We start from the raw sequence: 13,371 nt of genomic DNA on the forward strand, positions 1-13,371 counted from the left end.
GTTTCACAAGAAAACAAAGCAACAACTAATGCTGTGAATATTTGATCATGCATGAGTGCATTAAGTGTTCATTTATTATTACACTTAACACTTTTTAGCATCAGGAGTGATGATTATTTGTTAGGTCCTGGCATAATTTCAACTCCACACAAAACATTCAGGTAAATGGAACAGTAAAAATTTTGTAAATAAAAATTATTTTAATTAAAAGTTTTTATTTGGCAACAAAACTTTTAGCAATTTCCTTTAAAACAAACAACAACAACACATAAAACAACACACATAGAAAATCCTAATGTTTTCGCAGTCAAAAATCTGCATTTAGTAATTTAAACATTTCCCTAAAAATAATAAAAGCTAGCAAAAACATTTTAAGCCGTCCTCAAATTTTCCACTGTCGACCTGACTGATGAAGTGCAAGATGGGCGCGGTGTTGAAATAAATAGCTAGCGAGTGTGAAATCTGATTCCCGCAGATCAGCAGAGGTCAGTCGGCGTCTCGTGCTGCCTGAAGGGCAGCAGATGCAGAACTGAGGTGGAGAACACTTCAGACTACAGGAACCAGTCCACAAGCATCCACCCGCAGAGGAGGCAAAAATAACCTCTCTCTACACACACACACACACACACACACATGAACACACACACACACGAACACACACACACACACACACACACACACACACACACACACACGACACTGCAGCTTGTGAATTTAGACCTTAACCGGTATCATCATACTGATCAATCTCATCAATTGCTTCACTGCATTACAAATGTCATAGCTTTTTAATGTATTCCAGCCCAATGTAGGAAGCTCTGCAGTGAAATAATTCATAAGATTAACACAGAACTGATCAGTGTGATATAAAATAACATGAGTATGAATCACCATCCATGAATTATTCTAAAGTTAAAACAACAGTGTTAAGGATTCGGGTGAAACTTTTACCAGAATTTACTTGTGTTCTCTTCGTTTTGTTTTACCTGATGTGAATAAAAACTAATTTAACGTACATTATCTGTTAAACCCTCCTGTTCTCTCGGTTTCCTAAGGCACGAGCTGTCAGACAGGCACTCGTGATGGCAGGATTATCATTAATATTGACAACCACAAAGAAAAACAATCCAATCTCGTAGTAAAACCATCCAACCAATGCTTTAAAACCAAAAGTGTAATTGTAATAACACTGAATATCCAATATCAAAACAGCAAAATCCCTGAAACTTCTATTGACTTTCCTGAAGTTGGTTTTATTGCAACATCTCTTCTGCATTGTCCTCCTTATCAATCTGCACCTCCCTGTTCACGAGAGGCAGGAATCAAGATGCTGGTTGATCTTTGACTCCTGCACCTTTGCTTGGCACACAGGACAGCTGACCATCAGCGCGGAGGAGGAGGAGGAGGAGGAGGAGGAGGAGGAGGAGGAGGAGGTGGAGGTGGAGGTGGAGGTGGAGGTGGAGGTGGAGGTAACGCTGTGCAATGCTGCAGAGGAAGGAAGAGAAGATGTAGTGGAAGATGAGGAGGAGGAGGAGGTGGTGGTGGTGGTGGCAGTTCTGTGCTGCATTGCAGGTGTTTTTGTCTTCGTTGACTCCCTCGATGATGCTGCTGCTGAATCGCTGCCTAAGGTTTTCTGGAAGAAGTCAAAGATGCTGGCTGAGCTGTTGCGGTCGTCCCACGGCCTCTTCCTTGATGTCTGACCCCCACCGGCAGCTCCTAGCGTACTGTCACTGTTGGAATGATTGAAATATTTTGACTGTAGTGGTTTAGCAGGGCTGCCTTGACTAGATTTGCTTGGACTAGGTTTAGATGTGCTGGCAGAGGAAGAACTTTGTTGTTTAGGAAAGGAGGAAGAGGCAGAGGCAGCACTCGTGGTACTCTTTGGTGATGTCCATGAATCTCTTTTAGTTTCTGTATTTGAGGGGGAATGCCCAACTGATTTCCTGACACCTATGCTGTTGAAAAGGTCTTCAATGGACCTTTGCTTTATTTTCTCTGCTCCCAGGCTACTGCTGCCGCTGTGGGGTTTAGGGATTCTGACTGGTGAGCCACCGATGTTGACAAAAACCCTCGTATTACTGACAGACCTCTTTACAGGTGGCTTCTGCCCCGTGGAGGCTGCTGGTCTGATGGAACGAAAGGCAGCGGAGATCCCTGTTTTATCAGGGCCGGAGCGAACAGGAGATGTGAGACTTTTAGCTGGGGATGAAGGGGTGGGGAGTTTCTTGGGAGGGGAGACGGGGCTGGATGTAGGGGATTTCACAGCAGGCACCGGTGGTTTGTGAGAAGGGGAGGAAGACGTAGAGGACTGTGACTTCACTCCGAGTACGAAGCCTTTGCCACTAAATGGGATAATATTCCTTATGTCCTGTGATCCAGAACCTGACGGAAGAAAGGAAGCAAATTATGAGTCAAGCAACAAATTTTTCTTTGAGACGTCTGTGCAGATGAATCATTCTAATACGCTGAAATAGAATTGAAATAGAAACTCAGTCCTTACAATTTTACATTAAATCAGACTTCATTTTTGATAGTACTTGTGATCAGCACTTCTTCTTCAATATCCACTCAGTGTATTTACATTCAGTAATTTAGATCAGATCAAAGGGAATTACCTTTGTAGCAAGGCTGACAATATACATACAATAAAGAATACAATGCTACAATTACTTTACTATATAGTTTTTAATGTTAGTTGTGGCGTCCACCATTCCACCTGAATACACGAGCGGCTCAGAGGAAGTGATGCACGTATGTAATCCAGCATTACAGCGAGTGATTTTGTCTCACTGATAACAGCACCGCTCGGTACTGTTCACTCTTCTGCAGCAGTATCACAGCTGTAATAAGTTGCTGCTAATGCAGACTCAATATTTCCTATGGCTGCTGCTTCATATGAAAAGTAGTTCACTGGTGCAAAACAGAGTGGCTTTTATTGTGAGATCATTCTTCAGAAGTGGCAACCAACTTGTTCTGTCTTCAGTGCACAGTTGACATCATTTGGAAAATACATAATCTATTTCAGCTGAATACATAGAACAGGTTGGTGCATCACCTGTAGTTGTAGTTGTAGTTGTACTTGAAGCCTTGCCATTTCCTGAGGCCTTCTTATCTGAGGTCTTCCCGTCCTTCTTGCCTTTCTTGCCATATCCTTCAGGCTCCTTGATCTTGGTGTACGCCCCGCCACACGTCCTCCGGTGGTCCTCCCACCAAGGGTCCAAAGAAGACGGAGCCCGGTTCATGGCCCTCTTCACGTAGCCAAAGTAGGGCTTGCGGTTTTGACAGGGCCCGTTGCATCGCCACCAGTGCTGTCGGTACACATCAACCTCATCATGGAAGCTATGGTAGATCTGATGAGACGACAGAGAGAAATTTCAGATGGTTATTTTATTGTTTAACGTATAATAACGTAAAATATTGGCTAACTGCTTAAAATGAATAAAATAAAATATACCTACAGTAATATTTGTTCCAGTGGCCTTGTTGATTCGGTTCATATGTTTGCAGAACTCGGGTCCGTGACCATCTCTGTCTCTGTTGTTCTGGGTCACAAACAGGAGGGCGTGAATCATTTCATGGAGGAGTGTCTGGGGAAACAAAAAAAAAACATCTGTAAATATCTGTCTGAGCACATGGGATGTTTCAGCACACACAAACATCCCAGATACAATCACATACACTAACAAACAGTTGGAATTTGGAATCTGAAGGAAAATATGTCCTGACTTTCAGAGAAAGAGTTTCTCTTGTGTGTAAGAATTATTTTGGATGTATTTTATAGTATGTAACCAACAATGTTTCTTTAGCTCTTCATGCATTATGGCTGTTATGTTATTTAACCTCTAATTCCAGTATTAGTAAACTAATTATATACATTTCAATCTTCAAAATAAACTGTTTTACTTTTGTAAAGATACAGCCTTGTGTGTATGTTTTCAGTGTTGTTGTGGTCATTATTCCCCCTTAATTAACGTTTTGGCACAAATTATAATCTGCGAATTGAAATATTTCAACAGAAATTGTTAGAAAGGAATTAGAGGAGATTAGATTTGATAAAATGCTAGATCAATGTAACTATCCACCTCACCTGAACCAGGTCTTTTCTAGGTCTCAGCTTCAGCAGAGGCTCACTGAGTCTGATCGAACACAATCCACCTCGGCCCTCGTAAGAACACACACCAGCACACCTAAGACAAAATGAAAGAGACATTAAATACAACACACACAGGCCTTTCGTGAAGCCCAGTGGGGAAAAAAACATCCCGCACTCTTACTCCCACACCACTTTACCGCATTTAGATATCAGGGTGATCTTAGCCTTACAGCAATATCAACACAAGAAGCTATACCATAACAAGTGACTTACAGTGTCATTCTGGGGCTCCACTTAACCTCCACACCGCTGAGTTTTCCCCAGAAGAACATGTCATTGAACTCCAGAAACATGGCTCTGACATCGGGGCTGGGGTCCAGTATCTCCCAGGACTCGTCCACGATGGACAGCGGCCTCTCAGGCTGGGCAGCGGGCTTAAAGTAGGGGACAACATCACTGCCACCTCCAGGGGCTGCATCCACTTTTCGTTTCTTACTGCTTTGTCCGAAGCCGTTATCCTCAAAACAGTCTGATGGAAATAATGAGGTCTCATATTCACTGTCAAACTGCTCCTGTAGCTGAATAGCGAGCAGAAAATCCTCATCCATTATGGCAGAAAGAAAGGAAAATGGCGATGGAAGTAACCCAAGTTAGCTACCCCGAGGTACCCTCTGTTAAAAATATACTTTCTGTTAAAATCTTTTGCCTTTAGTCATGATTTCACCGTAAAATGCATCATATCTTCTTGACGACCGAAGATGTTTGCTAACAGTCGCCAACAGTTCCTTTTCTTCTTCTGGTTATAGTGGCCGTTGGCAAACATTTTCCGGGTGCATTACCGCCACCCACTGATCTGGAGTGTGAACTAATATTATATTATATTTATACCAACCAAAAAAATATAATCAAAGCAATAAACTATTTAACCATAATACAATTAATAAAAGTTGAATCAAATACAAATAAAAAAATATATTTAAAATTCATTAATCTTTTGAAAACTCTTCTTTTTAGTTGATCATAACACAACCAATTTCCGCTAAGGATTTAACGGAAAAGACTGTGCAGTGGTGGAACATAACTGAGTACATTAACTCAAGTACTGTACTTCAGTATAGTTGTGAGGTACTGGTACTTACTACTTACTACTTGAATATTTACACTTTATACCACTGCATAGTTTACGCTCTAGTTTTTTCTCACGAACCTGACGAAATCGAAGGAGTGCATGCTGGGATGCGTAGTCTTCTTTAATTTCAAGTCGTTGGCCAATATAAAATCCAACCGTGGTTTTTTATTGTCGTTTAGTGGTTAAATTCATGAAAATTAGTAACAAGTCCGACATATATAGTTTATAATTTAAGTGCTGTGATCAATAACGATATTAGCTTGTGCGAACCAGTACGAACGAAAACGTATCATTTAAAAATTCTTGTTTTGATGAAATTTGTTGACCATCTTTTTTTCCTGAATGCCGTGACGTTTGGGTGTCAACCAATTTACAGCTTCCTGTTTGGGTTGCAAAGCGGATATGAACCGAGGAGCCTCTGTAAACTCTTCTCTTGACTAAATTATACCCATTTTGTCAGCATTTTGTTTTAGTAAGTGAACACCCGCGCGACGGAAGATGTCGGAAACGGGAAACCGACTACGGAAACTGCTCGAATCGCCTAATTTCGACCCGCAAAATTACGTGAAGCAGCTGTCACAGCAGTCCGATGGCGACAGAGATTTGCAGGAGCACCGTCAAAAAATCCAAAACTTGGCCGACGAAACGGCTCAAAACCTAAAGAAAAATGTCTACAAGAACTACAGACAGTTTATCGAGACGGCCAAAGAGATTTCCTATCTGGAGAGTGAAATGTACCAGCTGAGCCACATCCTGACAGAGCAGAAGAGCATCATGGAGAGCATCACTCAGGCCTTGTTGTCCACTGACAAGGATGAGACGTCGAAAGAGATGCAAGCTGCTTTCCCCAAAGAAACAGAGGAGCTGAAGCAGAGGACGCTCACCTCACTGCTGGAGAAAGTGGAAGGGGGTAAAAACATCATGGACACCCCAGGGAGGCACCTTGTCTACAATGGTGACCTTGTTGAGTTTGATGTAGACAACATGTCCCCCATCCAGAAGGTGCACGCTTTCCTCATGAATGACTGCCTGTTAATCGCCACCTGGCTGCCAAACCGTAGAGGCACTGTCAAGTATAAATACAACGCCTTGTACGACTTGGAGAGCTTCGCTGTGGTCAACGTAAAGGACAATCCTCCCATGAAGGACATGTTCAAGATCCTCATGTTCCCAGACAGCCGCATCTTCCAGGCAGAAAACAGCAAAATCAAGAAGGAGTGGCTGGAGATCCTGGACGAGACCAAGAAGAACAAAGTCACCAAGGACAAGCACAAGAAAGAGGAGGAGGTCCCTACTTCTCCTGTAAGACCTGAGGTGTCCACCAATCCTTTCGATGAGGAAGATGACCAGCCGCCTGATGCTGAAGAAAATGTGGACCTAAGCCTTGAGTGGATCCAGGAGCTGCCAGAGGATCTGGACGTCTGCATCGCCCAGAGAGACTTTGAGGGCGCTGTGGACCTGCTGGACAAGCTCAACGAGTATCTCAAAGACCAGCCGGTCACCCAGAAGGTCAAAGAGCTCAGATCCAAGGTGGATGAGCGTGTGCGGCAGCTGACTGAAGTCCTGGTTTTCGAGTTGTCCCCAGATCGGTCCCTTCGTGGAGGACCCAAAGCCACCCGACGGGCTGTGTCCCAGCTGATCAGATTAGGTCCTTCTTTTTTTTTCATCAGTAACAGCACACATCAACAAAAAGTCAGCTAAATACACTCACATTTGTTTCACATTTGCACAGTTTTTGGTTAAAAAATGACAAAACAGTCAGATATCAAACTAATTTTAGGTTTATTTTGTGTCGATCCACTAACTGATTAATCAACTAATCATTTTAACTTGAGTAAAGAGTATCTCTCCTTAGATCTTTTTCTGTCGCTCAGGGTTTAAACATCTCAGTTGCAGGATAATTGCATATTAAGATTCTTGTTTGCGGAGCACTGACAACACAAACTTTCTTTTATAAACTTTTTTAGACTGTCAGAATAGTTTCTCAAGTATCTATCGTAGTTATCTAATCGTGTTTTTTAATGGCAAATGTAATAAATATGATATTTGACATTAGGATTTAGTGCAGAATATACAGCAGACAAGACATCTTAGATTGGATCATTTTTGTACAGTGTCTCCACAACAGTGTGGGACATTCATTAAATTATTTGGACCAAACTCAACACACAGTTCTAGTGTTAGAACATACAAGTAAAGTGTATATCAAGGATGAGCAAAATCACAGCTTGGGAACATACTGACAGAGGAAGGAAGGAGGGAAGGAAGAGGATGGAAAATACAAATGATAAGAGATACACAAGAGATGGATCTTAGAAATACTGAAGTTGTGAGTCCAGATTGCCCCAGAAAGTAATTAGTTTTTGATTTACCACCAACCAAACTCTGCAACATTTCCTGAGTATTAAAAAGGGCACATTTATGTATATTTTGTTCTAATATCTTCTCAAAACCTTCCTCACACTGCCATGTTTGTTGTATGATGGTAGAGAATATTAAGTTCCATTCAGGTTTTTTTTTTTTTTAAATAGTCAAATATGAAGATCCTTCACCAAAAACATTAGAATCAGCCTTTTGTAAAAACTTGTTGCAGTCTGTATGTAATTAGAGACTGTAAACACCTCTTCATGTCATGAAACTGCCAGAAATATTTCCCAGGACATGAATTTTGTATCATCAATCATATCTATAACCCTGACGACAGATTAAAATGTCCAAATCTAGAATTACATCAAAAATCTGGACTACATCACTATATAAAGTCATACATTTGCACTCAATTTAAATAGTTTTCTACTTTTCTCCTGTGTTGCAGGCCAGTCCACGAAGGCCTGTGAGCTGTTTCTGAAAAACCGAGCTGCTGCAGTCCAGACGGCCATACGGCAGCTTCGCATCGAGGGAGCCACGCTGCTCTACATCCACAAACTCTGCAACATCTTCTTCACCAGCTTGCTGGAGACGGCCAAGGAGTTTGAGATGGATTTTGCAGGAAACACGGGCTGCTACTCTGCCTTCGTGGTCTGGTCCAAATCAGCCATGAGGATGTTTGTGGACGCCTTCAGCAAACAGGTAGGACGAGGAAAATATCAAGTCGGAGGCTCTTGAAGGCTAGAAAAGATGATTTATTGTGGCATATGGCAAACAGAGACTGCAATATGTCTTCTGAATATGCAAAAAAAATGTCCCTTTTCTTTCTGAACCAGGTGTTTGACAGTAAGGAGAGCCTGTCCACAGCGGCAGAGTGTGTTAAAGTGGCTAAAGAGCATTGTCAACAGCTGACAGAGATTGGGCTGGACCTGACCTTCACCCTGCAGTCTCTGCTGGTCAAAGACATCAAGGCGGCCCTGCAGAGCTACAAGGACATCATCATCGAAGCCACAAAGCACCGAAACTCTGAGGAGATGTGGAGGAGGATGAACCTCATGACCCCCGAGGCGCTGGCTAAACTCAAGGTGCGTTTGGCTTCTGCGTTTGTTTTTCATGTTTTGTCTTCTCTTATTTTATTTTAGTAAGCAACATTTTTGATAATCCAGTTGTTTGTAAGTAATTTGTCAAGTAAAACAGTGAGGATTTGCTGCTTTGTTTGTTTTATGTCAGTTTAAACTGAATTTCTTTTTTTTGGGGGGGGGGGCTGACTGTTGGTCAGTGAACACATAGGTACTGAGTTTTATTAACAACAAATGCTGTCGTGTATTGCTGTTACGAATCACTGTTTATGGTGTTTTAACCTCAGCGTATGTGTGTTTTTCTCTGCAGGACGAGATGCGCAGCTGTGGCATGGGCAGCTTCGAGCAGTACACCGGTGATGACTGCTGGGTGAACCTGAGCTACACCATCGTGGCCTTCACAAAGCAAATGATGAGCTTCCTGGAGGAAGGCCTGAAACTCTATTTCCCCGAGCTGCACATGGTGCTGCTGGAGAGCCTGAGGGAGATCATCCTGGTGGCCGTGCAGCACGTGGACTACAGCCTCCGGTGCGAGCAGGACCCTGAGAAGAAGGCCTTCATCATGCAGAACGCCTCCTTCCTCCACGACACCGTGCTGCCCGTGGTGGAGCGCAGGTTCGAGGAGGGCGTGGGCAAGCCGGCAAAACAGCTGCAGGACCTGAGGAAGAGCACGAGGCCGGTTCGAATCAACCCGGAGAGCACCACATCTGTGGTCTGAGACTGATATCAACTTCTTTAGGTCATTTGAAAATAGATGTGAATCTGCAATGTCCTGGCAATTTCAACTCCCATTTTAGAAATAACTGCTAGATCTTGTTTGTTTTCAGACTGCAGGGCAGGAAATGACAGATGCATCACGGATAAAGTTGCATTAACAACAGAAGAAAGATACCTCAAGATAGGTATGTGTAAAAAGCTACTTTGCACCTGAATTTGTACTGTGTCTCATAAAAATACCCATTTTGATTTTGGCTAATACGGATGAAAAATGATCTGTATGCTTATATTCTGATTAGACCTGTAATGTTATGTGCAGTTTTGGGCTCATGTGTGTTTTCTCTTGATAACACAGTTGATTACAGAAATTGGCAAAAAATCCTTATGGCATATCTGTGTACTCACTGAGAAAAGCCAATGTTTATGTTGTTTCAAAGTTTGGAGGTAATCTATTGTGATGTTTGATCCAAAGTCACTTATCACTGATTTTTCTGCTGGACTGTTATTAGACACTAAATAGTGTGCTAGCATACTAGTACTGGATAAAAGGGATGACTGAGAAGAAGATGCACTGGTAAATGTTCATTATTATAATAGTCAAAATGTATAAGTTTGTGTTTGACAGTAACACATGAAATTGAATAAAGATCACCTTGCACAAATGCAATCTTTGTTTTATTTATATAAACAACACACTGCCCAGCTATACTATATTTTCACAGCAGACATTTTGCCTTGTTAAAGCACAGAAATCACAGGTGTAATTCATTACATTAACAACGGCTCAGCTCCCAGTGAGTCAGCGTGCATGATAACAAGAGCCTGGAGCTGACAGCCTCTGTTACTGTCTGTAACTGCACCTTTGTTTTCCCTTTATCAGAAAGATCTGCAGTGAAAAAGCCTATTGACACTGAAGTCAAGACAAAGACATAATTTACATATTTTGTATTGTAATTACATGTTTGAATGATGAGCATCACTTTTCTTTCCCCCCATGCATTGAAGCATTAATTATTCTTAATCATTACCAGATGATTCAGATTATAGACTTTTTTCACAGCAGCTATTTGACTTGTCATAGCAGGAAATCACAGGTGGAACTAATGAAATTAACGACGGCTCCCCTCCCTGCAATTACTGTTATTAATTACACCTGTGTGACATGCCTGTTTCAGCCTTAGTTTGCAACCTAGTATGCATTGTAATAGAAAAAGCCTGTGTAAAACAAATCAGCCAAACAAAATTACACAGTTTTAACAGGCGTGTGTTGTGATTAATAAACTCAAGCTTGCAGATGATTTGATAAATCTAATCCTCTGTCTGGTATTTGGCAGGACAATCATCATTTTTCTGGATAAACTCAACCTCACGTGCTTATTTGATGCAGTTAATGGAGGTCAAAACTGATAAATGATATAGAATTATTACATATATTATTATATAGAATTATATTCTTTTGATTGTCTTGAACTAAAATCATCTACAGTACATATGTTAGTATAGAGAGGAGCACTGAAGCACTGCCTGTACTTCCACCGTACGGCACATAGCAAAAAAGCATGTCTGTACAAAACAAAAGGTCTATAATTAATTTATGTACTGACAATTCTTCTTAGAATATGACATCAGATAATACCTAAATACTTCCTGATCTTTGTTTCAAGGCTATACTGCCCTCTTGTGGCAGCTCAGAATCAGAGAATATTAAATATGATGATTGATATAGATTCTGCAGATGTTAAGGAAACCTTCATAATCTTTTTTTATATGAAAAGTAAGTAATAATAACATTAGCAGAGGCTGAGTTTTACATTAATTGTGGTGTTCACTGAATTATAAATACCTTTCATCAGGTCCAGTGTTAAAGTGTATTTCCTGGTTATATTTATTTCCCCCTTAATGAACTGTATTAGGAAAAATCTATGGACTCAACAGCCTGCTTTACTAGAAAATGGCAAGATCTAATCCTGACTTCAGTCATGTGACCCAGCATGCCTTGCAGTTGTTCCTGTGGTAAAAAAATCAGTTGGATTGTGTCGTGGAAACGCTGAAACAACTGCTCCTCTCCTCTCTTTGTGTAAAACATTGCCCAGCAGTGACAGGCCTGAAGATGCAGATATTTTTAGACCCCGTTCATGATTCAACACATGACTGTTCTCTCTGCTTCACGGCTCATCTCATTATAATCTCTGATGTGATCGAGGGCTGGAGGGAAGCCTTGGGCGAAGTTATCAGCTTTATCCTCAGAGAAGGAGCATCAGGCTGGGGGGGATTATTCGAGAGGAATTCACTCACTCAACACTCTGCAGGAACATACAGTAAATACAGTATTTCACGCCATGAATAGACGGCAGTTTTGGTTCTCAGTCACCAAAGGTTATGGCTCAGCATCTTCATCTAAGGGGAGACTGAGACAGAGCCTGTTTAACCACAGAAAAAAAAACTTGATACATGTTGAGATAATTGTTACCAACCTCACCTTAGTTCACATCAGTACAGTTCCACAGTTGGGAGGAGGCTGATATCAGCTGTTAGAGGTAAATTCTCCTCAATACATGAAGTGATACATGTCTTCTTTGCACTCTGGTGAAATAAAAGCTTAAATGAATTCATCACTGACTACCAACCATATTTGAAACTATACCTTCTACTTTTCAGAAATAAATATTTTACCTTTATTCCACCTCATTTATTTCTTATTCAGTAAGTGAGTTTGCAGATTCATATTAATCATAAAAAATATAAGCAACAAATAAATTATCATGTATTATTTTTGGTTAAGATAAGATATAATAATACTTTACTCATACTCAGCAGTATATATAGCAATTAAAACTTAGCTCCACCTTCACCAGCTGCAACATTAAAGTGATGCATTAATGCATCAATAATTATAATCCAGTAAAACAAGATTCAGGAAAATGGACCCTTCTGCATATTTTACCATTGGTACTTTAAATATTGATTGTAATCTTGATGTTAATACTTTTGTACCTTAAGTAAAAAAATATAAATGTAGGTTATAGCATTAAGTAAAAGATCTGAGTATGTCTTCCACCTCCTGTTTTTCACTCATTAACTCTATGTGTGGTATTTGAGAATTATTCATTTATATGATCATAAATGACTTTTTTCTTTCTAACATCAAAAACTAACTAACTTTAAAGCTGCACTAATAAATATATTTTAACAATGGGTCAAATAAATACATGTAATGTGAAATGGATCACTGATCGCGACGAACCTATAGAGAATTATTCCTTGACCCTGCAGCTCCCCTTAGCTCTATACAACTAGTGCTTTACTGTCACAGCCCCTCTGTGACTGCTAGATGTCCCCAGTGTTTCCTGTGTGTGTTTTCCCTGTCTGTCTTTCCCTGTGTCTCCTCCTCCCTGTGTGAGTGTGTGTGTGTGTGTGTTTCTCAACATGGGCATGGCGCAGCATTGACTACTTGGCACACCTGTGACTCATCACTTGTCAAGCCCTGTATAAGAACCCCCGGCTCTTCACTCACTCGTCGCCAGATTGTTCTGCTCTCAGGCCACCTTTTACTCTAGGGAAAGAAACCTTCTGCTGAAGATCCGCTGCCATTACCTGCCACTAAACTCACCTGCCGTCTCCACACCAAATACTCACCCGCATGCACTGGCTTTCCACCCCCCGGACACCACCAGTCTCCACCTGGATCCCTTTCCTCCCTGTACTCTCCACTAAAATTGTCCCATTGCATTTTCTGACTTTGGATTACGCCAATAAAGAACTTTTATTACATCCATCCTGTCATGTCTTTGTCTGAATCTGGGGTCCAAACAGAATTTAATACCAAATCGTAACACTTTAGTGTCTTTGAGCTCACTGTTTTGGCTTCAAGGTGCGTGAACATGAATGAATGCTAATCTTGCTCTGGTCACTGCAATAATTTTTTAAGGTGATAATGTGTAAATACTGTGTTTACAGCTTGTCCTGCTGAACTTAAGTGACCAAAA

General features: G+C 41.1%; 2 protein-coding genes across 3 annotated transcripts; one reads left to right on the plus strand and one right to left on the minus strand.

Moving 5' to 3' along the window:
- Positions 1-34: 34 nt before the first annotated feature.
- On the minus strand, positions 35-4,876 carry sprtn (SprT-like N-terminal domain). Its single transcript, XM_056404527.1, has 5 exons — positions 4,367-4,876; positions 4,088-4,187; positions 3,459-3,587; positions 3,056-3,350; positions 35-2,382 (listed from the first exon to the last, which is right to left on the minus strand). Exons 1-5 carry the CDS (start codon positions 4,699-4,701, stop codon positions 1,307-1,309), a joined length of 1,935 nt encoding a protein of 644 aa, XP_056260502.1. The 5' UTR covers positions 4,702-4,876; the 3' UTR covers positions 35-1,306.
- Positions 4,877-5,590: 714 nt separating this feature from the next.
- Positions 5,591-10,052, plus strand: exoc8 (exocyst complex component 8). Of its 2 annotated transcripts, XM_056363404.1 has the most exons (5): positions 5,591-6,870; positions 8,038-8,291; positions 8,426-8,674; positions 8,979-9,407; positions 9,496-10,052. In XM_056363404.1, the coding sequence occupies exons 1-4, from the start codon at positions 5,721-5,723 to the stop codon at positions 9,384-9,386; spliced, it is 2,061 nt and encodes a 686-aa protein (XP_056219379.1). In that variant the 5' UTR covers positions 5,591-5,720; the 3' UTR covers positions 9,387-9,407; positions 9,496-10,052. The 2 variants fall into 2 exon arrangements, with proteins under 2 accessions (XP_056219379.1, XP_056219378.1); XM_056363403.1 differs by having other exon boundaries at positions 5,592-6,870; positions 8,979-10,052.
- Positions 10,053-13,371: the final 3,319 nt, after the last annotated feature.

Source organism: Seriola aureovittata, chromosome 19 (assembly GCF_021018895.1).
Source record: "Seriola aureovittata isolate HTS-2021-v1 ecotype China chromosome 19, ASM2101889v1, whole genome shotgun sequence".
NCBI lineage: Eukaryota > Metazoa > Chordata > Actinopteri > Carangiformes > Carangidae > Seriola > Seriola aureovittata.